Source organism: Nelusetta ayraudi, unplaced genomic scaffold (assembly GCF_046127955.1).
Source record: "Nelusetta ayraudi isolate G7.1 ecotype Tasmania unplaced genomic scaffold, CSIRO-AGI_Nayr_v1 ptg000162l, whole genome shotgun sequence".
NCBI lineage: Eukaryota > Metazoa > Chordata > Actinopteri > Tetraodontiformes > Monacanthidae > Nelusetta > Nelusetta ayraudi.
The window spans coordinates 37,501-59,646 of record NW_027466212.1 but is presented as its reverse complement, the minus strand read 5'-3'; the positions used below and the strand labels follow the sequence as shown (position 1 = coordinate 59,646).

The 22,146-nt window shown below is 48.9% G+C and overlaps 2 protein-coding genes and 1 long non-coding RNA gene across 3 annotated transcripts in view; 2 read left to right on the top strand and 1 right to left on the bottom strand.

Annotated features, from left to right (window-relative positions):
• The first annotated feature begins 531 nt into the window (after positions 1-531).
• On the top strand, positions 532-9,382 carry cercam (cerebral endothelial cell adhesion molecule). The gene is made up of 12 exons (XM_076013926.1): positions 532-930; positions 2,493-2,603; positions 3,308-3,425; positions 3,565-3,699; positions 4,204-4,408; positions 4,494-4,613; positions 5,278-5,354; positions 6,005-6,111; positions 6,284-6,416; positions 6,493-6,620; positions 6,879-7,082; positions 8,032-9,382. Exons 1-12 carry the CDS (start codon positions 569-571, stop codon positions 8,264-8,266), a joined length of 1,935 nt encoding a protein of 644 aa, XP_075870041.1. The 5' UTR covers positions 532-568; the 3' UTR covers positions 8,267-9,382.
• Positions 9,337-11,076, bottom strand: LOC142880201 (uncharacterized). Its single transcript, XR_012925401.1, has 2 exons — positions 10,804-11,076; positions 9,337-10,290 (listed from the first exon to the last, which is right to left on the bottom strand). It is a non-coding gene; the product is annotated as an uncharacterized LOC142880201 (long non-coding RNA).
• Positions 11,077-11,106: 30 nt separating this feature from the next.
• sardh (sarcosine dehydrogenase) overlaps positions 11,107-22,146 on the top strand; it is a 22,613-nt gene continuing 11,573 nt past the window's right edge. The window contains exons 1-11 of the mRNA XM_076013925.1: positions 11,107-11,259; positions 11,982-12,174; positions 13,022-13,158; positions 13,252-13,430; positions 14,856-15,159; positions 15,582-15,682; positions 17,407-17,511; positions 18,604-18,733; positions 18,899-18,985; positions 19,998-20,088; positions 20,576-20,717. Of these exons, the coding sequence (XP_075870040.1) occupies positions 11,987-12,174; positions 13,022-13,158; positions 13,252-13,430; positions 14,856-15,159; positions 15,582-15,682; positions 17,407-17,511; positions 18,604-18,733; positions 18,899-18,985; positions 19,998-20,088; positions 20,576-20,717 (1,464 nt within the window). The 5' untranslated portion in view covers positions 11,107-11,259; positions 11,982-11,986. The remainder of the gene's footprint in view (positions 11,260-11,981; positions 12,175-13,021; positions 13,159-13,251; positions 13,431-14,855; positions 15,160-15,581; positions 15,683-17,406; positions 17,512-18,603; positions 18,734-18,898; positions 18,986-19,997; positions 20,089-20,575; positions 20,718-22,146) is intronic.

Genomic DNA, 22,146 nt, shown 5'->3' with positions numbered 1-22,146 from the left:
TATTTTTTTTTAATAAATTTATATTTCATTTATTTTGTTTTTGAAACTCGTTACTCGTTTTTTGTCGTATTTACTACTTACATACATGTTTAACATTCATCATTTTGTTGCTTGTTAGTGTTTCTAGTTTATTTTATCTGAGTTGAGACGAGTTTCTTATATTGTTTGTGTGTCTGTTTGTTTGTTTGTTTGTTTGTTTGCTTTTAAATTAACATTGTGTTAATATAGTATTATTTCTTCATTATTGTTTGTTTGGAGACTACTCTTTACATTTAGTCCGGGTTTTGATTATGTTATCGTGCGTCAACATTCAATATTCAAAGACAGGTTGTCATTGATTCGTTTCCCCTGGTTTTGATACTATAACTTTTTCTTGGACACTCGTTTGTTTTGGTGCCCATCGCTAGAAAGCGGAAGCTCTCTCTCTCTCTCTCTCTCTCTCTCTCTCTCTCTCTCTCTCTCTCTCTCTCTCTCTCTCTCTCTCTCTCTCTCTCTCTCTCTCTCTCTCTCTCTCTGTCGCCAGCTCGTGCCGTGTTTCTGTGGGGGAGGAGGTCTGGGAGCTTTGGGAATGCCCTCTTCCTCCTCTCCCTCTCACTCCTCCTCCTTCGTCTCCTTCTTCTTCTTCGCTCTCTTTCCAACCCTTGGATTGCTGACGCGTCCAGCAGCTGCCTGCTGCTGCTCCGGGTCCTCCACCTCCACCTCCACCTTCTCCACCACCACCACCATGTTGATCCACCTTCTGCTGGCGGTTCTCCTCTTCGCGGGCCGCTCCAACAGCTACTTCTCCGAGGAAAGATCTCCGGAGGAGTCCAGAATGCAGCTCCCCACCGTGGTGGTGGCGATCATCGCCCGGAACACGGCGCACTCGCTGCCTTACTACCTCGGCGCCCTGGAGAGACTCAACTACCCCAAAGATCGCATCTCACTCTGGTGAGTTCCCCCCCCCCCCCCCATTTCCCTTCTTCGTCTCTGTCCTCTCTTCTGAGTACAGTCCAGCGTGTGTGTGTGTGTGTGTGTGTGTGTGTGTGTGTGTGTGTGTGTGTGCGCGCGCGCGCGCGTGCACGGCCGGTGGTGCCGCCGCTCCAAGCGTCCCCTCGCCGCCTTCCACTCCCCCGGACCACCCGAGGGACCACCCGAGGTACCACCCTCTTCCTCTCAGTGCAGTTACGCTACCGATTAACGGGAAATGCGGCCGAACATGGTGCATTCAAAGTGCGTAGTGACCCAGTTTAGGTCCGTGTGACTGTGAAGTCGAACCCGGTACAGAGTTCTGATCGGAGACAGATGGAGTCTGTGTGTGTGTGTGTGTGTGTGTAGAGAGAGAGAGAGAGAGGTGTGTTGGAGGCATCATCAAACTCTGCTGCTGCTGAGTTGCTGTGTAACTCATATTTTCCTGCAGCTGAAGTCAGTCGTGTGTCACCATTAAAAACACAGGACAAAAGCAAAAGATTAAAAAAAAAAAAAAAAAAGAAGTTTGCTGTGGAAGGAGATTTAAAATTATCAAATGTGACAGAAAAAAAGAATCAGCTCATCACTTTTCCCACTGCAGAAATCTTCCATTTGTGATGTCACAAAGGGCACTCTTCCCCTCTGACCTCTGAACCCCCCCTTTACCCCTTTACAAACATGTTGAAAGGTAATTTGTGTGTCGGTTTTAGCAGGCGGCTGTTAACACAGGGCTAAACACTCGACCACGTCCAGGAAAGCCAGGATGGAAAAACTCTGACGTGAAAGATGCAAATAACGACAGGGGAGCTTTAAAACAGAACTTTATTGACCAGGCGCTGACTGGGAGGCTTCCACTCTCTTCGTCGGTTCTCTTGCGCAGATGTTGCACAAAAGAATTTGGATGTGAGGGCCAGTGGATGAACCGACCACGAGAGGGTTGAGAGAGACGGACACAGTCAGCGGAGCTGCTGCTGCTGCTGCTGCTGCTGCAGCTGCTGCGGTGGGATCATGAAGTCATGTTTGGAACCGCAGCAGCTCTGGCCTTCCACTCTCTCTCTCTCTCTCTCTCTCTCTCTCTCTCTATGCGGCGGTGGCGGTGGGTCCGAGTGTGACTTTTTGTGACTTGTGCAACATCATCGCTATTCCTGCGATGCCTTCAGGGGAGAGAAGCTTTGTTCGTTTTTTTTTCCATCCATATGTTGAGCAGGAACTCTGTAGTGGGCGGCTCTCAGGAAATCTGCAACGTGTGTGTGTGTGTGTGTGTGTGTGTGTGTGTGTGTGTGTGTGTGTGTGTGTGTGTGTGTGTGTGTGTGTGTGTGTGTGTGTGTGTGTGCATAGCCTCTTCTTCGAAAACAGACCGCCTAAAGTGGTTGCAGACACGACCCAACAGTTCTCCTTTAAAGGGAAAGTTCACTCAAGATAATGGATTATTGCAACCTGTCCCCCCAACCCTTGTCCTCCCCTGTATCTCTCCACACCCCCTCCACCCTCCAACACCACCACCTCACCCCCAACACCACCGCCTCACTCCCCTCTACCCGCAGGGCGGCCACCGACCACAACTCGGACAACACCACGGCCGTGCTGAAGGAGTGGCTGACCGCCATGCAGAAGTTCTACCACTATGTGGAGTGGAGGCCCATGGAGCAGCCCACGTGAGCGCACACACATGCTGTGTCTCAATTCAGGGTCTGCATCCTTGAAGTACGCATTTTGAAAGGAAGTTGCGTCATAGCACTGCGCGAAGGCTTGTCCCAATTCCCGAGGGTGCTTAGGACGCTCAATATGCATACTCGGAAATACGCGCTCGTTTTAGCCGATTCCAAGGATGCACTGCTACTATCCTTTGCGCACTTATGTATCCCATGATGCTTTGCGTGCGGCTGCAAAGCATCATGGGATCCTGGGAAGTCAGCTGAAATTAGCGGCATCTACTGGCAAAGACACTTCGTATAAATTTAAGTATTAAATTTCACATAAAATATTCAGTTTTAACATCGGGTTTTTAGTTATTTGAACATTCAACGGCATCGTTAGATGGCGAACCAATGGTTAGCTTGATACTATAAAAACGTCACTTCCGGGGTTGGCCAGCCGGAGGGAACGGCGGTGACGCAACCAGGAAATACGCCAAAGGCTAGACCGTCCCGTGTGGTTACCGAGGGAGGCGGGGTTTGGTCCGTCCTTCTAGGCTGGGAACTCTAAGAACGCTTCCTTCAGACGGAGGACACTCGGTCTCAAGGGTGCAGAACCTGAATTGAGACACAGCAACACACAGGGCAGAGCAGTGGTCTTCTTCTTCTTCTTCTTCTTCTTCTTCTTCTTGCATGCGGGATTCTGATCCTCCCTCGTGCTGCAGGTCCTACGCCGGGGAGCTGGGGCCCAAACACTGGCCCAACAGCAGGTACGAGCACGTGTTGAAGCTGAAGCAGGCGGCACTCAACTTTGCCAGGAAGCGTTGGGCCGATTACATCATGGTAACCTCCTCAACCTCCTCATCCTCCACCACCACCACTTTCACTTGATTGCTTCACCTCCTTGTAACCCCCTCTCTCTCTCCCTCCCTCTCTGTCTCTCTCTCTCTCTCTCTCTCTCTCTCCCTCTCTCTCTCCTCAGTACGCCGACACGGACAACATCCTCACCAACCCTGACGCCCTCAACCTGCTGATTGCCGAGAACAAGTCGGCCGTGGCTCCCATGCTGGACTCCACCGGCGCCTACTCCAACTTCTGGTGCGGCATCACGCCGCAGGTGAGTCTCTGAGAGGGAAGCGGTCCGGTCCAGTTCTTGGTCACCTGGTGTCGGCTTTCCCCTCTCGACCAGCAAGCGTTCAGCTACAAGCATTGAACGCTGACTTTAGCGTGAAGTTTCTGGTTGGCCACAATCCAGACATAACTGTGGCCCTGACCTCTGACCCCGATCTACCCACCCAATCAGAAGCCTGTAGGGGCGGGTCTTTGCTAAATTCAGTTCCCGAAACAAAAGTAATGCTGTCTCTCACTGCTAGCTATACTATTAGCATAGAAACTGTGATACCACAATAGAGATTAGACACAACAAAAATATTCTTAACATGCATTTTTTTTATGCATCCATCCATCTAACACAAAAATGCAAACATCTCGACAACATTACCTGCAACTTGTGTATCAACTTTTCTTTCTTTTCCCATTTCACACGAAACTCACGACTCATGACTGGTTTATTGGCACTAAAGTCAGCAACAGGAAGTATTGGACCTTTCCGCCCCTGCAGGGCTACTACCGCCGCACGGCCGAGTACTTCCCCACCCGCCACCGCCACAAGCTGGGCTGCTTCCCGGTGCCCATGGTGCACTCCAGCCTGCTGCTGGACCTGAGGAAGGAGGGCATGAAGAAGCTGGCCTTCCACCCCCCCCACCAGGACTACTCCTGGCCCTATGACGACATCATTGTCTTTGCCTTCTCCTGCCGGGCCGCAGGTGCGTGGCTGCCGCTTCCGCTTCCACCTCGTAAAACAAACTGGCACTATTTTCTTTTATGTTCTTTGGTTGTTTTGCCACCCAGGCGTCCAGATGTACGTGTGCAACAAGGAGCGCTACGGCTACCTGAACGTGCCGGCCAAGCCTCACCACACCCTGGAGGACGACCGGCTCAACTTTGTCCACGCGCACCTCGAGTCCATGAGTAGGAGGACGACGCCCTCTGTCTCTTTTGCTTTCTGCTCGTTTGATCAAATCCAGAGGCTTGGATTCAAATAGACCCTCTGGATTTAATCAAAACCAGACCAGATACCTCAGCGTTCATTTCACGCCTCCGCAGAAAATCACAGACCTCACAGACCTCTACTCTTTTCAAGCAAGTCGCGCTGTTATTTACTGCACACATTCATGCGTTGACTTTCATTGTACTGTGAGCATAAACTTATATCTTGTATTTATGGACAGTATATGAAGCTTTTACCAATACAAAAATCATCAATCAAGCCAAGAGTTTACACACTGGGCCTTTCATTGGATGGAAGGAGCGATCACATGGTCAAAAGTGATAAACAAAGTTCTACCTCGCTGTGATTGCAGGAGGAGGCCTTCTAAACAAAATGCAGTGTGAGTGAGTCCATCGAACAGAGTTTCTTTGGCTGTTTTTCACCATAAAAACTCTCAGTCAGTCTTTGTTGGAGGTTTTCCGTGTCTTATTTTGAAGGGCCCATGAGCCTGTTTGGGACTTTTACACGAGTTTTAAGCTGTGGATCACAGAGACCGTGACTTCCTATACACAAGTGTCTGGCCGGCAGCCGTCACCCTTGTGTTCTGTCGGCGCCGCTGATTTAAGACTGTCTCTCGTCCAACAGTCGAGGGCCCGCCCATGTTGGCCTCGCGCTACATCCACATGTTCGCCAAACAGAGGGACCTGATGGGCTTCGACGAGGTAGGACGCTCTCCTGCTTCATCTACTTCTCCTTCTTGTTTTATTTTTAGAATTTTCCCATCCCCACTGACTCGCAGGTTGACGGCGACAGTTTCAGTCTTGACTCCCAATTCACCGGCGATCATGATTTCTAAGCCGCGCGCGGCCGTGTGATCAGACTGGCTAGACGCAGATGTTTTTCATGAAAAAAACGACGACTGAGATGAGATACAACTGAGACTTGCATGGATTAATTATTGACCGCTTCCGCAGCCTGAACACTTTTCATGACAGGCATATGGATTTGACAGGAGCTTGGGAAACGTCGGACCGCCATAAATACTGCAGATGTTTTTTTTTCAGTCACACCACTGAAGAAGAGCCCCAGGCCTTAAGCTCCTCCTTCCAGCCGGCTTGTTCTGTCTTGACTGCTCTGATAAACCCCCTGATCTTTGAAGGCGAACTCTCCAGAATCCATGCTGAAGAACCTTTAGGCCCCATTTTCTTTATGTTTGTTTTTTTGCGGGAATTATTTGATCAGATTTGTTTGCCGATTTTGGGATTTCAGGAACTTCCTCAACCTTCTTCTTCCTCAATCTGCTTCTGTTTTCCCTTTTCCTTTTGTTTTTTTTTTCCATTTAAATCATAAACGCTCTCTACCCTTCCTCCAGATTTACCTGGTTAACCTGCGGCGGCGTCCCGACCGGCGGGAGCGGATGTTGTTCTCCCTGAATGAGCTGGAGATCGACGTGAAGGTGGTGGACGCCGTGGACGGGAAGTGAGTCAACGAAAGAGGAGAAGAAGAAGAAAAGACGAAGAGCCGAGAGTGAGATGGTGCATGATATGATGGAAAATCGTGTGTGTGTGTGTGTGTGTGTGTGTGTGTGTGTGTGTGTGTGTGTGTGTGTGTGTGTGTGTGTGTGTGTGTGTGTGTGTGTGTGTGTGTGTAGTGCCCTGAACAGCAGCGACATCAAGATCCTCGGCGTGGACCTGCTGCCGGGCTACTACGACCCGTTCTCCGGTCGCACCCTGACCAAAGGGGAGGTGGGCTGCTTCCTCAGCCACTTCTACATCTGGAAGGAGGTGAGAAGATGCTCCCGTCCGTCTGGCCATCCATCTGTCACTGCACCTTTTTAACGGAATCCCCTCCTCCACTCAGATGGTGGACTTGCAGATGGACAAGGCGCTGGTCTTCGAGGACGACGTCCGCTTCCAGGCCAACTTCAAACGCCGCGTGCTGAGGCTGATGGAGGAGGTGGAGCAGACAGAGCTAGACTGGGACATCATGTAAGCCCTGCCTCCCCTCACACTGACAGACACTTACGCATCTCAAGACAAAACCCCACAGACAGCTTTTATCTTTTTGCCTCATTCTACTAAATACCAATCTAGCACGTTAGCAGTTAGCTTAAAAAAATGTCTTTTTCCCAACCGTAATTTTCTCCAAAATTGATTATCACAGAAAATGTGAAAAAAAGCAACCAAAAAAATAATAAAACTTTTCGTGTGTGCGTCTTTCTCACTGTGTCGGACGTTTGGCTGCAGATACTTTGGCAGGAAGCAGGTGAACCCGGGGAACGAGGAGCCGGTGGAGCACGTTCGCAACCTGGTGGTGGCCGACTACTCCTACTGGACGCTGTCCTACGCCATCTCCCAGCAGGGGGCGCAAAAGCTGCTGAACGCCGAGCCGCTGTCCAAGATGCTGCCGGTGGATGAGTTCCTGCCCATCATGTACGACAAGCACCCCAAGTGAGTCGCGCAAACGCAGCCCTGCTGGAGGTACAAGTATGCGCTGCTTCACCGCATCCTACAGTTCCGAGGAGACATTTCTGTGACCAAACTACAGAGTTCCCCCGCCGCTGAACCCCTAAAGCTGACCTCGTAATTGTCCCTGCAGCCGCAGAAAATTGTTCACATGCTAAATATAAAGCCCGGCGTGGCTGCAGCGGCTGCAGCAGCATCAAATCGAGGAAGTCTGCGGTTTACGTCTAAATGTTCCCCAGAGAGGCCGAATCTCTAAGCTGTGCCACCTAAATGTTCTCAATCTTAAAGGTTCAGTGTGTAAAATTTTGCTCAGTTCTGATTTTTAAATTGTTAAAAGCTTAATATACTGGCCGTCAATATAATTAATAAATAAATGAGTACACTCACTGTACAGTACACATAATTAGATTTTCCTGTCCTTAGAACGGTTCTTATTTATGTTTACAAACATACACATAGCACAGGTTTTGCTCTGAGTTAGTTGCCGTATTTCTAAGGCAGCCCGGTGTGGACAATCCAGGTCACCTGACAGTGTATTTCATATTTAGGGTGAACGCTGTACTCAAATAAACCAACGAAGAAGAGGGTGGACAAGGTATCCGGGTTTGTGTGTGCAGGCCACTGTAGTTCACTGGCATCCTCGGGAGAGGGACGGCTGAGCACTGCAATCTAAAATCTGATCAGTAGATGGCAGAATTTTACACACTGTACCTTTAAAACTCCAAAATGCATCTTGGACTCCACCTCTCTGACTTGGGTTCCACGTTGCTCGACTCCAGACACGCCCGGTGCAGCACACACATTCGTCCTGTTGCATTATGGGCCAAAAAAAGAATAAGATAAAAGTCTAAACTATTTATTTATTTATTGGATTTATATTGTTATAACAATGGTTATCTAATTTTCACTGCGCTCATGTTCGCTCTGTCTACAGCGAGGACTACAAGTCCCACTACCCCAACAGGAACCTGCAGGCCTTCAGCACGCGCCCCCTCCTGGTCCAACCGTGCCACTACGCCGGTGAGACCCAGTGGGTGAGCGACACGGAGACGTCCACGCTGTGGGACGACGACGCAGTGCGCACTGACTGGAGGGGCTCCCACAAGACGATGAAGGGCTCGGCGGCGGCAGCCGACGTGCTGTCGGGGAGCTACAGGGACGAGCTGTAGTGCGGCGGCACCACCAGGAGGGGGCGGGCGGGGCCAGGGCAGTGGGGAGGGGGCGGCGCCTGCAGGATCAAAAGGCCGCAGGTGTCAGACTTGAGCACCTTTTTGCCGTCACGGTCGGCAGCTGGTCACATGGTCTCCACATCTTCACCAATCAAAACACTTGTACTTGCACAGCAGGAAGTGGAGCAACCTCGACACGGCTGAGTTTACACAGACTGCTCGAACGTCCGTTTGTGTCATTGTGCGTCTCATTCTTTTGAATGATGTCAAACTTTTACTTTTTTGTTTAATATCTTGTTGGGGTATTTTTATTTTTATATTTTTTTTTGGGGGGGGTGGTGTCTAACTTCCTGTTCCAGTAGTTGCACTGCTAACAACTTCCTGGAGAAGCCAGGACAACAAGGAGGCTCCTGCTCTCTCCTGCCACCTGTGGCCAGGTGTTTCCTAGACACTCACCTGGCTCATTAACCTCACGTCATTTCACCAGGTTGTTTTTTCCGGAACGCGATTTCAGCAGATTTGCCGTCTGTGTTTGGATTAAACTTCTCAGAAGTGTCTTCCTTCCCGTTAAACACCTGGAATGAGATTTAGTGAAACGACTGATTTGCTGAACAACCTTCAGGCTGTTTTTTTCTTTCTTTTTATTGTTTGAGTTCCAAACGTCCAGTACTTCCAACCTCTCTGTAGCTTCACTGGGATCCTTAAAGGGACAGTTCACCCCTAAAATCAAACCTTGGTTGACAGGATGAGAGATCGGGTGAAAGTTTTCTCACCAGAAAACCAGTTTACAGCAGTTTTATGTTTTCATTTTTGGCTGAACTGTTACTTTAAGGATATTTCAACTCAATGGTTTGCAATGAAAGTTCACTGTTTTATTTCTGACATCCAGTGTGGAGCTGAGAAACAAGTGGCTGGTCATTTTCCTCCTGATTATTATGACTTTGTGCCTTGATTATTTATTTGTTGAGTCTTTTTCATGTAGTTTTTTTTGTTATTCAGTCAGAAGCACAGCGTGGGGACAAATCAAGCAGAGTACAATGATGCGGGGGAAAAAACGTGTCCAGAACTTATAAAAACTAATGTAACGGCAACTTATTATAAATAAAATTACATTTTTAGTTTTTTGTACTTTTCCTTTTTTTAAATGAAGTTTGTAACCAAAATATTTGGGGAGAGAAAATATCTTTTAATAAAAAAAAATGTATAAAGATTGAGCAGGAAGGAATTTTTTTTTAAAGATAGTTTTGAGGAAGTAAATGTGTGTTTTAAATTTAGATTTATAAAAAAAAGAAAAGAAATTGCTTGAAAAGCTAAAATAGAGAAAACACTAGATCCACAGTTGGGTGCCATCTAGTGGTTTTCGAAACAATTATTAACAAAAATGTTGTAAACAATTGGGGGAAAATGTGAATGAAAGTGAATTTAATTTTAGTTAATTGAGTTGATTTGTGAGACAACTTACAGTTTTCTGACAAGAATATTTTTTGTTGGTTTTAATGTGTGTATATTTTAGCATTCTTCTTCATTCTCTTGAAGAAAACCACGTCTGTTTCCCAACCCAGTGGTCCCTGCATGCTCCGGGCGGTGAGTCAAACCAGTCTCATGCCAACTGGCACTTTCTAGCAGCTACTTTTAAACTCCTCACTGCTGCTCTGCTGTTACTTCATTGATCCCCACAGTGCTGCTTGTATGTGTTTCCCCTGCTGGCAGGTAATCCAATACACCTTCTGAGTCTCTGCGCTGCCCCGCTGACCTGCTGCGGTGTGAACTGGAATGAACCACCGCCAGCAAAGCGGGGCGGGGTCGGCCGGCCCAGACCAGCCTCCTGATTGGCCGCTGGCTGGGAGGTGTGGACCCCGGGGGTCAGCGTGTCAGTGCGTGTTCAGAACGTTGCATAAGATCGACGGAGAGTCAGAGTTGGTCCAGTCTGGATTCAAACGTGGGCGCTTCCCTCTCCAGGTTGGCCTGGCATCGGGTGTTTACTTCCGCCTGGTTAGTGCTCATGACAGCAGCTGCTGCTGCCCCTGCACATGTGTTTGTTTGAGGAAAAGTAGGGCAAGCATCAGATGAACTGCTGACAGTGTTTTCCTGCTCAGTGAAGTGAGTTTGACTGCTGACGCCCTGTATTTTAATGAAAAAAAAAAAGAGTGAAATTTACCCCCACTGTGATATTTTCTCTCCATTTCAGGGAATATGGGGGTAAAAACCACAACAAAAAAACAATGTGATGGAAATCATCCCCCTGTGACGTCACAAAGGGATGTGAAACTTGCCTAGATGCACCCTCGGCCAGTTGTTGTTTTTTTGTCCCCTTTCAAATAAGTTGAGTTATATTAGGTGCAACAACACTTTGGTTTCTCAGGAGGCTGTAAACAGAGGGCTAAATGTGCTGAGTTCTGGACATCTGGGGAGGTTTTTTTCCCTCCTCTGGAAAATTTTAGGATGTGGGAATTTGAAATATGCACTGTGGATAATCTGCAAAGTGCTTATTTACAGGCGATTTGGATTTTCCGCAGGTTTGGTATTTATTAACTCACCCGTGCAGACTGCAGGCCGGAAACAGCAGTCAGAAAACGGCTAGGCTTCAGAATAAAAGCACGGGGGAGACGCGGTCCCTCACTAAACAAATATACACGTAGCAAAAATACAAACGAGAGTTCCCTCTGGTCGGAGGGGCTGAGTGACATGATGATGATCATAATAATGAAGATGATAATAATGACGACTATGACGACGACAATGCATCTCGGTTCCGCTCTAGTGACTTCGGAAAGGGGAGGGAACACATGACGAGGCCTCCCCCTTCATATCTGAGGAGCTCGCAACCGCACTCCCTCTCTCTCTCACACACACACTCACGTAACAGTCACACACAACTCACTAGTTCACTCACTGCTCGGATTTGCCATTCGGTCGCGTGCACCGTGCACGACCCCCCAACAAAAACGCAGTTTCAGTCGCCAGGGGACCATCGCAGACAGGCGGAGCCGAGAGTAAGTGCAAAACAATCCGCTCTGCTCTGCGTGCGTGCGTGCGTGCGCGTGAGGTGCGCGAGAGGGAGAGAGAGCGCGTTGTCCGCCTGCGGCTGCGCAGACGCCGTTGCCCGTTTGCGGCACGTGGCGGTTTAACTGCACGTCAATCGGATCGTCATCAGGAATAGCTGGTTAATAATTAACAATAAAGAAAGAATGAGTTCTTCTGAAAACTATGACGGCCATGTTTCCTGCAGAGAGCAAAGATTGTTTTGGTGTGAGTCCTCTGGCCAGCAGGGGGCGCTGCGGCGGCAGCTGCCTCAGCGCCGGTGTACGTCAGGATGCATAGTGCGATGATTATCATGTCATGAGGCGGGTCTTACTCCGGTACAGGCTCTCCTGTACAAGTGGTCACGTGACCTTTAAAAATGTTGAAAATGCAGCACAACTGCGTGTTGCCAGGGAGACTGCGTGCGTGCGTGCGTGCTGGTGCAAGTAGGGGAAGTTTGCAACCTGAAAAACAAACTTTAGATTTCTCTCCTAATGAACGTCTCCACTAGGAGGCCCTGCCTTGCTCTTTCTTTAATTATACTTTAATGACTTTTTAATTGCCTTCCTAATCTTGATGGATTATTTTTAATATATATGTATATATATATATATATATATATATATATATATATATATATATATATATATATATATATTCATCCTTTTTTTTTTTTTGGTCCGAACACTCCCAGGGTTCATGGCCTTCCTAGGGAGTGCAGTTGGACGGGCGGTGTCGGCTGCGGTGCTGCGGCCTCGCCCCCTCCCGCTGTGTCGGACCGCCGCCCGGACCTACAGCTCGGAGTCCACGCAGGAGAAGGGCGTTCCCTACAAGACCACGCTGAAACAGGATGGAAGTGCATCTGGACCCACCAAACCTCTGCCTAGGTTAGTGTGAACCGCCAGGAATCACCTCACACATCGGCCAGGTGAAGAGCCAGCAGACGGTGTTAATGCAAACAGGTGGCCACACTGTCACTGTCATGTTGAAATTCTGGTTGAAACTGCCGGTAGTGCTGAACTATCGTAGCTCCTTCCTGTTTTCTTTATTATTATTCCTTTGTTTTTTTTTATTACCTCTTGAAGGAAGTTGATTGGTTGTGGGATATGTGATCCAGATTTGGCAGCGTTTCAGCTCCGGCTGCTGTAAAACTCCTCCTGGTGCATGTGCAAGGTTGTGTTTTCCTAAAGAAAATGCAGGAAAGAGGAAGCATAGAGAAAATAGTTTAATATGTATATACATATATGTGTGTGTGTGTGTGTGTGTGTGTGTGTGTACACATATTTATATGTATATAGATGTACAGTAAATATGTATGTGTGTATGTGTATATATGTATGTATGTTTATATGTATATGTAAATATGTATATGTATATATGTAAAAAAAAAATATATATATATATATACATACATGTATATATATGTACGTGCATATACTGCATAGAAATGTGTATTTATGTATATTGTAGATTTCGTTAGTTATAGCCCCTGGCAAGTTTTGTCTTCTGGCCAAGCAGGTTATTTGTGTTTGAGTTGTCGTGCAGGAAACCGTCTCCTCTTCTGCTGTTCATTGTTGCATTGTCTCCAGGTTGTTAACTTTCACACCCACAGCGGGATGTCCCGCCGTTCAAAGACCCTCAGACGCGGTTTCAAGTTCAACCGTTGGGGGTTCTTCCTTTTTTTTGAAAAAAAAGTGCCTCAGCAAGTCTCTTCTTCCTGCCTGCCTTGCTCAGGTCGGCGGATGCGGTGGTGATCGGGGGAGGAAGCCTGGGCTGCCAGACCGTCTACCACTTGGCCAAGATGGGCATGACCAACGTGGTGCTGCTGGAGCGGGACAGACTGACGGCCGGCACCACCTGGCACACGGCAGGTAGGTAGGCTATCGCGAGCTATCGGGCCCGAGACCTCCGTCCCGTCTCCAACACCCTGTGTGTGTATATGTGTGTCCTCCCACCCCCCACAGGCCTGCTGTGGCAGTTGCGGCCCAGCGACGTGGAAGTGGAGCTGCTGGCCCACACTAGGAACGTGATCAGCAAGGACCTGGAGGAGGAGACGGGCCTCCACACGGGCTGGATCCAGAACGGAGGACTCTTCATCGCCTCCAACAAGCAGCGGCTGGACGAGTACAAGAGGCTCATGTCGGTGAGGACCAGCGCCACTATGGGCGTGTTTTCATTGCCTCGCCCTCGCCACGGTACGGTGTTAGGGTGCTACACGGTTGTAGCGGGCGCTGTTTTGGTACCTCTATCGTTGAGGGGCCAAGCGAGACAAAGCGAGTTTAGTGGTGACGTAGCGACGAGCAGGGCACTGATTGGCTGAGATTTTCTGACGAAAGGTGAGAGCGACTCTCCGCGAAAACAGTCTCGTGATCACAGAGCCAATGAAAACACAATCGTACCGAGGCGAATTGTACCGTGGCGAGGCAAGACAATGAAAACACGCCCTAAGTGTGTGTGTGTGTGACCTCCACCAGAATTGCGCAAAACCTAAATATATCGCAATGAAAAAATGGTCATGGAAACACCTAAACTTGGGAAAACCCATCAAATATGGCTAAAAGGTTTTGACTCTTTCGTGAGGTGGTTTTTCAGACGTATCCATATGGAGGTATATCGCAAAAGTGTCATGGAAACACTTTTTTCGCATTTACATGTCAGCGGACGTGACGTAGGGGGTCACGTGACCAGGTCACTTCAAGTGAAAATGGTGCAAAGAGAAAAATATAACAACCATTCTTGGCAGCAAACGATGGGAATGGAACGCTTCCAATAACAAACTCTGAAGCAACAATCCTACACCCACCTAGATAAAAAAAAAAAAGCTGATTGTGTGGCTCCGCCATCAGGAGAGAACCGGATCCTCGGAGGTCCAAGGGTCAGTTGAACAGCCGCCAACTTGTTGCATTCTGCAGACCCAGAGATGATAAGCGGAGAACAGGACGGCTGGGCGGGGGAGGGAGGGGCTTAAGGGAGGAGGGGAGGCAGGAACCAGATTAATAATAAAGTGCTGCAGGATGGTGTGAACACGTCCACCAGACTTGGGATGGATGCTTTATTGTCCAAGGTCGGCCACCTGCTTCTGATCTGACTTGTCGCTGTGCTTGGAGGAGGAGTTTGCAGGTGTTTTTTTTTAAGACCTCAAAACCCAACGTCTACAAATTTGTAATAGCAAATCTTTCTATTTTCTATTTTCCATTTTTAGTCGTTTAAAAAATGCTAAAGGCCAGAAAATCACCAGAAAACAGTTTATTCCCAGCGTGACGTCACAACGTGCTGCTGGTGTCTCAGCCCGTTCTGATTGGCTGTCCCGACGTGTCTGTAAGTGATGTTCTCCAGGATCGTTCTGATTGGCCAAATAGATCATGTGAGTTACAGAGGCATGATGGGAAGTGACACTACTGTGCATGCTCTACGGGCTAATTAATGTGGAAGTAAAAATTTCTTTGGTGTATGCGCTGGCTGAGCAACTCCATTGAACTCCTGGCCCACGCGCTAATTGCGCGCGCTAGCAATCTCCTGCTAGACTGCAGCTGATTGGCTGATCTTCTCCTCTGTGCGTCCACCCCAGCTGGGGAAGGTCTACGGCATCGAGTCCCACGTGCTGTCGCCCGCCGAGACCAAGGACCTGTACCCGCTGATGAACGTGGACGACCTGTACGGGACGCTGTACGTGCCCAAGGACGGCACCATGGACCCGGCCGGCACCTGCACCACCCTGACCAGGGCCGCCTCGGCCCGGGGGGCCACGGTCATCGAGAACTGCCCGGTGACGGGCATCCAGGTGGGGGAAGACCACATGGGGGTGAAGAAGGTGAAGGCGGTGGAGACCCCTCACGGCACCATCGAGACGCCCTGCGTTGTCAACTGTGCAGGTGAGAGAGCGTCCTCGATGCTCCGCACGCTCGAAGAGAATTTCAGCGAAACCAGTTGTTCTGGTTCTGCCAAGTCGAGAAAAAACACACAACGCTCAATGCATAATTAAAAGAAGACAGACAGCATGTCGAATGAAAAGAGCTGCTGGTGAGCCGCACAACTCAGAGACCTGATTGGTTGTCTGGCTTACTGCACAGAAGTGGGAAGTAACAAAGTACTAATACTTTGTTACTGTATTTAAGTTGATTTTTTTTTTTTTTTTTATATTATATTATTTAGGTATTTGGACTTTACTTGAGGATTTCTTTTTCTAACGAAAACATGGCTACACCATTTTGGAAAAGACAAAAAACAAAAAGTGACAATAAGTTTAGCTTTCCACATCGTCTGACTGCTCGCGGCTCGGCTCCTCTGCCTGCAGGTGTGTGGGCCACCAAACTGGGTGAGATGGCTGGAGTCAAGGTGCCCCTGATCGCCATGCATCACGCCTACGTGGTGACGGAGCGGATCGAGGGGATTCAGGTGGGAACTCTCTCAAGAAAAACAAAAATCTCCAAAAAACACAACACGCCAGATGCCTCCTGACCTCCTGCCCTCCTCAACACTGATTATCTGTTACGTCCACCTAGTGGTTGCTGGAGGAAACACATTTGTGGCCCTCCTCTTTTTTCACCTTTAAAGGACGTCCAGTTACACCATTTTCTCTTAGAATAATAACGTTGACTTTTAATTCACGGTTTTCCAAGGTGAGCAGCAGGAGGTCACTGTCTCACAGACTCCTCACGAGGAACAGAAGTCCTCAAAAGAGTCCAGATTCACACAGTTTCTCACAGTGTTATTACAGAACAAACAATCAAAAACAATTATCAGCAGAGTCCAGGTCAACAATATTCATGCCATCCATAACCACTTGAGGAAAAAAGGACAAGAGCCACAAATGCAGACATTTTTGAAGGTGGAGTGGAAAGAAGTTTGTCCAATCAGGTGACTTGAATTGATCTTCTCTCACCTGTTTTCCAAAAAACTTCGGTTTCACAGTTTTTTTTCCTTAAATACACACAAACACTGCCTGTTTGTGTGTATTTGTGTGTCCTCTCTTCTGAGTACAGTCCGGCGTGCGTGTGTGTGTGTGTGTGTGTGTGTGTGTGTGTGTGTGTGTGTGCTGACGAGGTCTCTGAGCCCATGACGTGAAACCACCTTTGGGCCTTTGCACATCAGTCACTGGGGCCCCTTCAGGTCCGAAGTCCACCAGTCCCACCAGTCGCACATGCATGGCCCCTACTGGCCGGGCTGTAGTGCAGCACTGATAATGGCATTTTAATTAGAGAGCCATTTGTGTGTGTGTGTGTGTGTGTGTGTGTTGTGTTCCATGGCCTCGCATGGCATTTATGCAAATATTGTGTCACTGACAAACTGGTTCCATCCGGTTTTCTTCTTTCTGGTGTGATATTATGGGATTCATTGAATTTAGTTCATTTATTCATCTATAATTTCAGCATTTTAGATGATGGGAATTTTTAGAGGGGAAATAAAGTGAGATGTATTGCTAAAAAGATTCAGAACTTGAGGAATGAGGTAAAGTTCAAAGGTGATTTTTTTTTAATCCAAATTTGATGAGATATGAAGCCTGAGAGGATCATCATAATGTCCCAAATGACCTGATTATATATCGCCCTAAATGATTTTCTTGTCGCCGGGAGACAGACGAGACGAAGGTGAAGATTTCCTTCGTCTCGCCTGCCTCTCGGCGTGGCCAGCAGGGGGCACTGTGGCACCAGCCATCCTCAGTGGTGAGCCGTCGAGCTCGAGAATCTTTGTCCCAAATGTCAGCCGGTCCTCTGGTGGTCCGGGTCCGGAGGCAGAGAGCTGCTTGACTTTTGTAGAGGAAAATTTACTTCGACATCAAAACACACACACACACACACATACACACACACACACACTGAATGTTATTCGACTTCAACAGAAGGAAACAAAAGCTTCTATTTAATGCGTTTCTGCTGTGTGTTTTCTGGTTTGTCATGTTGTTGTGTGCATGTTGTTGTTGTGTAGATCTGGTAGTCTGTGTTGTGGAATCTGTTTTTCCTAAATGTCAGAATGTGAAACGAGGAACTGAAGCGACCTTTGTTCTAGTTTTAGTAGAAAAAAAAAACAAACAAACTTTCTTGATGAAATTATTCGTGGTTAATGATGCTCAGTGCCTTCTCCCCTCCTCTGACTCTCTGACTGACCTTTGACCTTTGCAGAACATGCCCAACGTCAGGGACCACGATGCGTCGGTGTATCTGCGGCTGCAGGGCGACGCCCTGTCTGTGGGCGGCTACGAGTCCAACCCCATCTTCTGGGACGAGGTGAGACAGCGGCGGTGGCGAATCCCCTCGTGAAACATGGACTCTATGTCTCCTCCTCCTCCTCCTCCTCCTCTTCCTCCTCCTTCACCACCTTCACAACACCCGCATTGACACAACTCCTTTATAAACCTGCAGCTTGACCCTTGACCTTTACCAGCCTCTCCGCTCCAGGTTCGAATCGATCCAAATCCCTCGTTTACGAAAATCCACTGTGCTTTTCTTTTTTATTATCGTTCCCTGACTGGCTGGGAGAACATCAGAGTGACTTCCTGTCCTCCGCCGTCTCCCCGCTGGATTTTCATTTTTTTCTTTCTTAGAGGATTTCTTTGCACAGAGGCGAAACCTTTTGTTCCGACGCTGCGGCTGAGCGGCGCTTTGATGTCTCTAGAGTCAGAGAGAGAGAGAGAGACAGAGACAGAGACAGAGAGAGACAGAGAGAAAGAGAGAGAGAGAGAAGGGGAGGTGGAGAAAAAACGAAAATAGAGAAAAGGGCAGAACGTTTGCGGCGAGAGAGAGTGGTGGCAGCCGCCTGCTGAGGGCCTCATGCAGCTGGAGCAGCAGCTGATGTTTGCAGCACTTTGTTCTCACGATGCCGTCGCACTCCAGTTAGAGTGGCAGCGGAACTGTCGGACGCAATGTCGATATTTAACACGTTTGATGCCCCATAAAAATATCCTGACTGACTGGGATCCATCAGATCAAACTGCTGGGAAGGTGGGAAAAAAACAACAGTCGGAGAGGACCAATCGGATTCTTCCTCTGAGGTCAGAGAGGGACGGAGCTGCAGCCTGGGTTTAGCTGTGACCGCAACAGGAAGTAAAAGACACTGCCAGCAGGGGGCGCTGGCAGTGTCTTTTGTTTGCGCATTTTCTTGTTGTTGGTGTTATAATTTGATAAGCTGGAGGTCTGGAGCTGCCACAGTCACATCAGTGCTGGAAGAGAGTAGAGTCAACCCCACCTGAAGGAGGAGGAAGTTGTGGAGGAGGAGTAGGAGGGGGAGGAGGAGTCAGAGTCCAGATGAGACGCTAAATGGCGCTTTTTGTTATGATTTTCCTCTCCTTTTCTCTTTTTCTTTCTGTCCTCTCGCCCCAGGTGTCGGATAAATTTGCGTTCAGCCTGTTCGACTTGGACTGGGACGTGTTCATGCAGCACATAGAGGGCGCCATCAACAGGGTTCCGGCTCTGGAGCAGACGGGCATCAAGTCCACGGTGTGTGGGCCAGGTAGGGTCCCGGCTCCGCCCCCATGAGAGAGAGAAGCTCAAACAAGCAACAAAATTATAAATCCTCAAATTAAAAGTAAATATGACCCAAAAAAGAGTGAAATGAAATACATTAAATACAAGTGAGAGAGGAACCCCGTCCGACCTGGTTCTGGTCTTCTTGCAGAATCCTTCACGGCTGACCACAAGCCTCTGATGGGCGAGGCTCCAGAGGTTCGAGGTTACTTCCTGGGCTGCGGCTTCAACAGCGCCGGTAAGATGTGAAGCACCAACGCGCTTTCAAACTGATGCTGCCGCCGCCGCCACCGCCGCTGCCGCCACCGCCGCCGCCGCAGCTCCAAGCTCCAAGGCCACCAGAGGGAGGCAGAGAGTCAAACATCATTGAAAACATCACGTCCCCCAACTCTCGCTCGCACCAGTTATTTCTTTTAATTCGCCCTCAAATCTTCCCGACTTCCTAACGGCTGTCATCGGCGTGATGACGTCAGCAAAGGGAAGAGAGAGGGGGAGGAGGGGAGGGGTGGAGGGGTGAGGTGGGCGGACCTTGAGTGCCAAGGGGTCACACACAGACGCCATTGGGCGTCGAGATCTTGGCGCCGTCCGTCGGAACTGCGTCTCCCCTCTCTGCCTCTCACTCCTCCTGCTTCATCACCCTCCTCCTCACTCCCCCTCCCTCACCCCTCCACCTCCCTCACTCCCCCTCTCCCTCACCCTGCTCCCCAGGCCCCAGGGATACCGCCAGAGATGTATGGGGAATCACACCATCACACGCACACACACACACACACACACACAGACACACACACAAGCGCCAGAGGGGGCGGGGCTTCGAGGCTGCAGCTCATTAGCGCTGATGAGCTCATACTGCTGAGGGGCGGCCGAGGGCGGGAAGGTCAAGTGACGGAACAAAGGTCGGAAACCTCCCCGATTCTCCCCCCCGTTGGTCACATGACGTGTGCGGGCTGCAGCAGAGGCCAGTGGGAGGCTCCTCCCACTTCCTCCAGAACTAATGGGAGAGGTCCAGGCAGCTGGTCGGAGCTGCCGAGGTGAACTTCTTGTTTCCTGCGGCGACTGATGCACAGCGACAGTGGCTCTCCTTCTTTCCTCTCCTCCTCTGTCATGCGACAGGTCATCTATCAACCGTTCAAATTGAAGATGGTTGATGGTGACACCTGCCACTCTGACACACAAAAACTCACACACACACACACACTCAGTCTGAATGTCTGCGCTTGCTCCAACCCCCCCCCCCCCCCCGCCTCCAGGTATGATGCTGGGAGGCGGCTGTGGTCGGGAGTTGGCCCACTGGATCATCCACGGCCGGCCAGAGAAGGACATGTACGGCTACGACATCAGGTGACTGCCTTTAGCTGCAACACAACACAACACAACACAACACAGCACAGCACAGCACAACGCAACAGGTGCGTGTTCAGCAGAACGTGCCATTTGTCAGTATTCCAAAAGATTACTGCCCCCTGCTGGCTGACTTATGGTAATACATTTGTTAGACGATAGCTACTCTACTGTTTGCACTCTTTTCAGTGTGAAAGCACTCATGCATTAAGTATATACCGTACGTTCATTGTTGCTACAAGTAGTTGACCGCCAGTGAGCATCAGCCAATGACGCTGCAGCTCATGTGTATCAGACGGTCCTTTAAAAGGCAGGATTTGTTCAAATAAATAAATAAATAAATAGATAAATACATCAATAAATATTGCCTGTGAGGAGCTCTCTAAGCTAGCGGCTAACCAGGGCTGAGGGATTTATTTCTGCCCCCCGCCGCCTCCTAATGAATGCTAATCTGCCCCGGAATTGCCTCCTCCCCGCTACGTCGCAGGCGCTTCCACAACTCGCTGACGGGGAACGAGCGCTGGATCAGGGAGCGCAGCCATGAGTCCTACGCCAAGAACTACTCGGTGGTGTTCCCCTTCGACGAGCCACTGGCCAGCCGCAACATGAGGAAGGACCCGTTCCACCAGGTAGGCCGAGGGGGAGGCGTGAGGCCGAGGGGGTTTTAAAATGGAGTGTTTTGCTGACAATGCCCACATAGAATTGAATTCAAGTTCCAGTGTGTAATATTTGCCCTAATTTAACATTGTTGTATTGGTAAGCTTAACATACTGCCCATAAATACATTATTACATGTAAAAGTCATATGTAAAGATTTCTAAGGAAATTATTACATATCATATTTCATCATATTTCTAAGGAAGCCTGGTGTGGACAATCCAGGTTGCCTGATGGCGCGTTTTGTATTTAGGGTGAAGGCTCGCGTCCTTAAATAAACCAACAAAGAAGAAGGTGAACGAGGTGCCCGGGTTTGTGTGCATAGGCCACCGTAGTTCACCGGCAAGCCCGGGAGAGGGAGGGGGCGCGAATGAGCGCTGCAATCTAAAATGTCACCACCTGGTGTTGCTTTTCCTTCTGAAAATCTCCAAATATTACACACTGGACCTTGAAGCTTTGATTTGATGTTTCTTGTCTAATAATCGGTTCTGGCTCTGCTCCTCCATTCATCCCGTTCTGCTGCCTTTATGTTTGTTTTTTGTTGTCGTTTTTTTTTTCAAACCCCTCCTCTTCCTCTCCCCTCCTTCTCCCCTCCCCCGACAGGCCGTCACCATATTTTATGCATTAACAAGCCACTCATCCTCGCCGCGCCGCCCCAGTCTTCTTTTACCTCTTCAGTCATCGGCTGCATTAGCGGAGCGGCCGCCGTGCTTAGCGGATCATGTCGGGCGCTTTTCCCTCGCAGCGTGTTTGAATTAGCTCAGCCTGACACCTCTCATGCATAATTAAGCACGTTTTTCCCCTCCCATTTTCTTTTTTCTGTTTTGAAAAGACCTTCAGCAGCGGGACATGAACCGACAGCCGCTACTTATTCCCCCCTCCGCGCGTGTCAGAAATTTTTTTCCCCCTTCTTCCGAGGTTTGGATGAATGACCTTCGACCTCCTAAAAAAAAAAAAAAAACTTGCGGTGCATCTTCAATCTCTGCTTTCTGTTGTGCTCTTGTTTCAATATTCAACAAGGTTTATTCCGCCGACAAATTGTTTTAACTGTTCACTGTGTCCCATCCGAATTCAGCTCATGGTTTTAATAACCTCGTTTAGCTGCCGTAATATTAATATTTCTTGATGCAGTTTGTTTTAAAGCACCACTGTGCAGTTTTTCTTCCTTAAAATGAGTTTAATTAAAACATAAAATACTCTAACATTGATGTGTAGTACCCCAAGCAGTGACACAGTGCCCCCTGGCTGGCATGGCACGGCACTACAGAGTTGTGTAGTCCTTCGTCAGACCAGCTGGGGGCGCTGTGTCGCTAACGTTCCGTCGCTAGAAGTCTACAAATTGAGCTTCGGAATTTCTTCTTCTTCCTTCACCTGAAGCTAGAGAAAGTACACAGTGTTGCT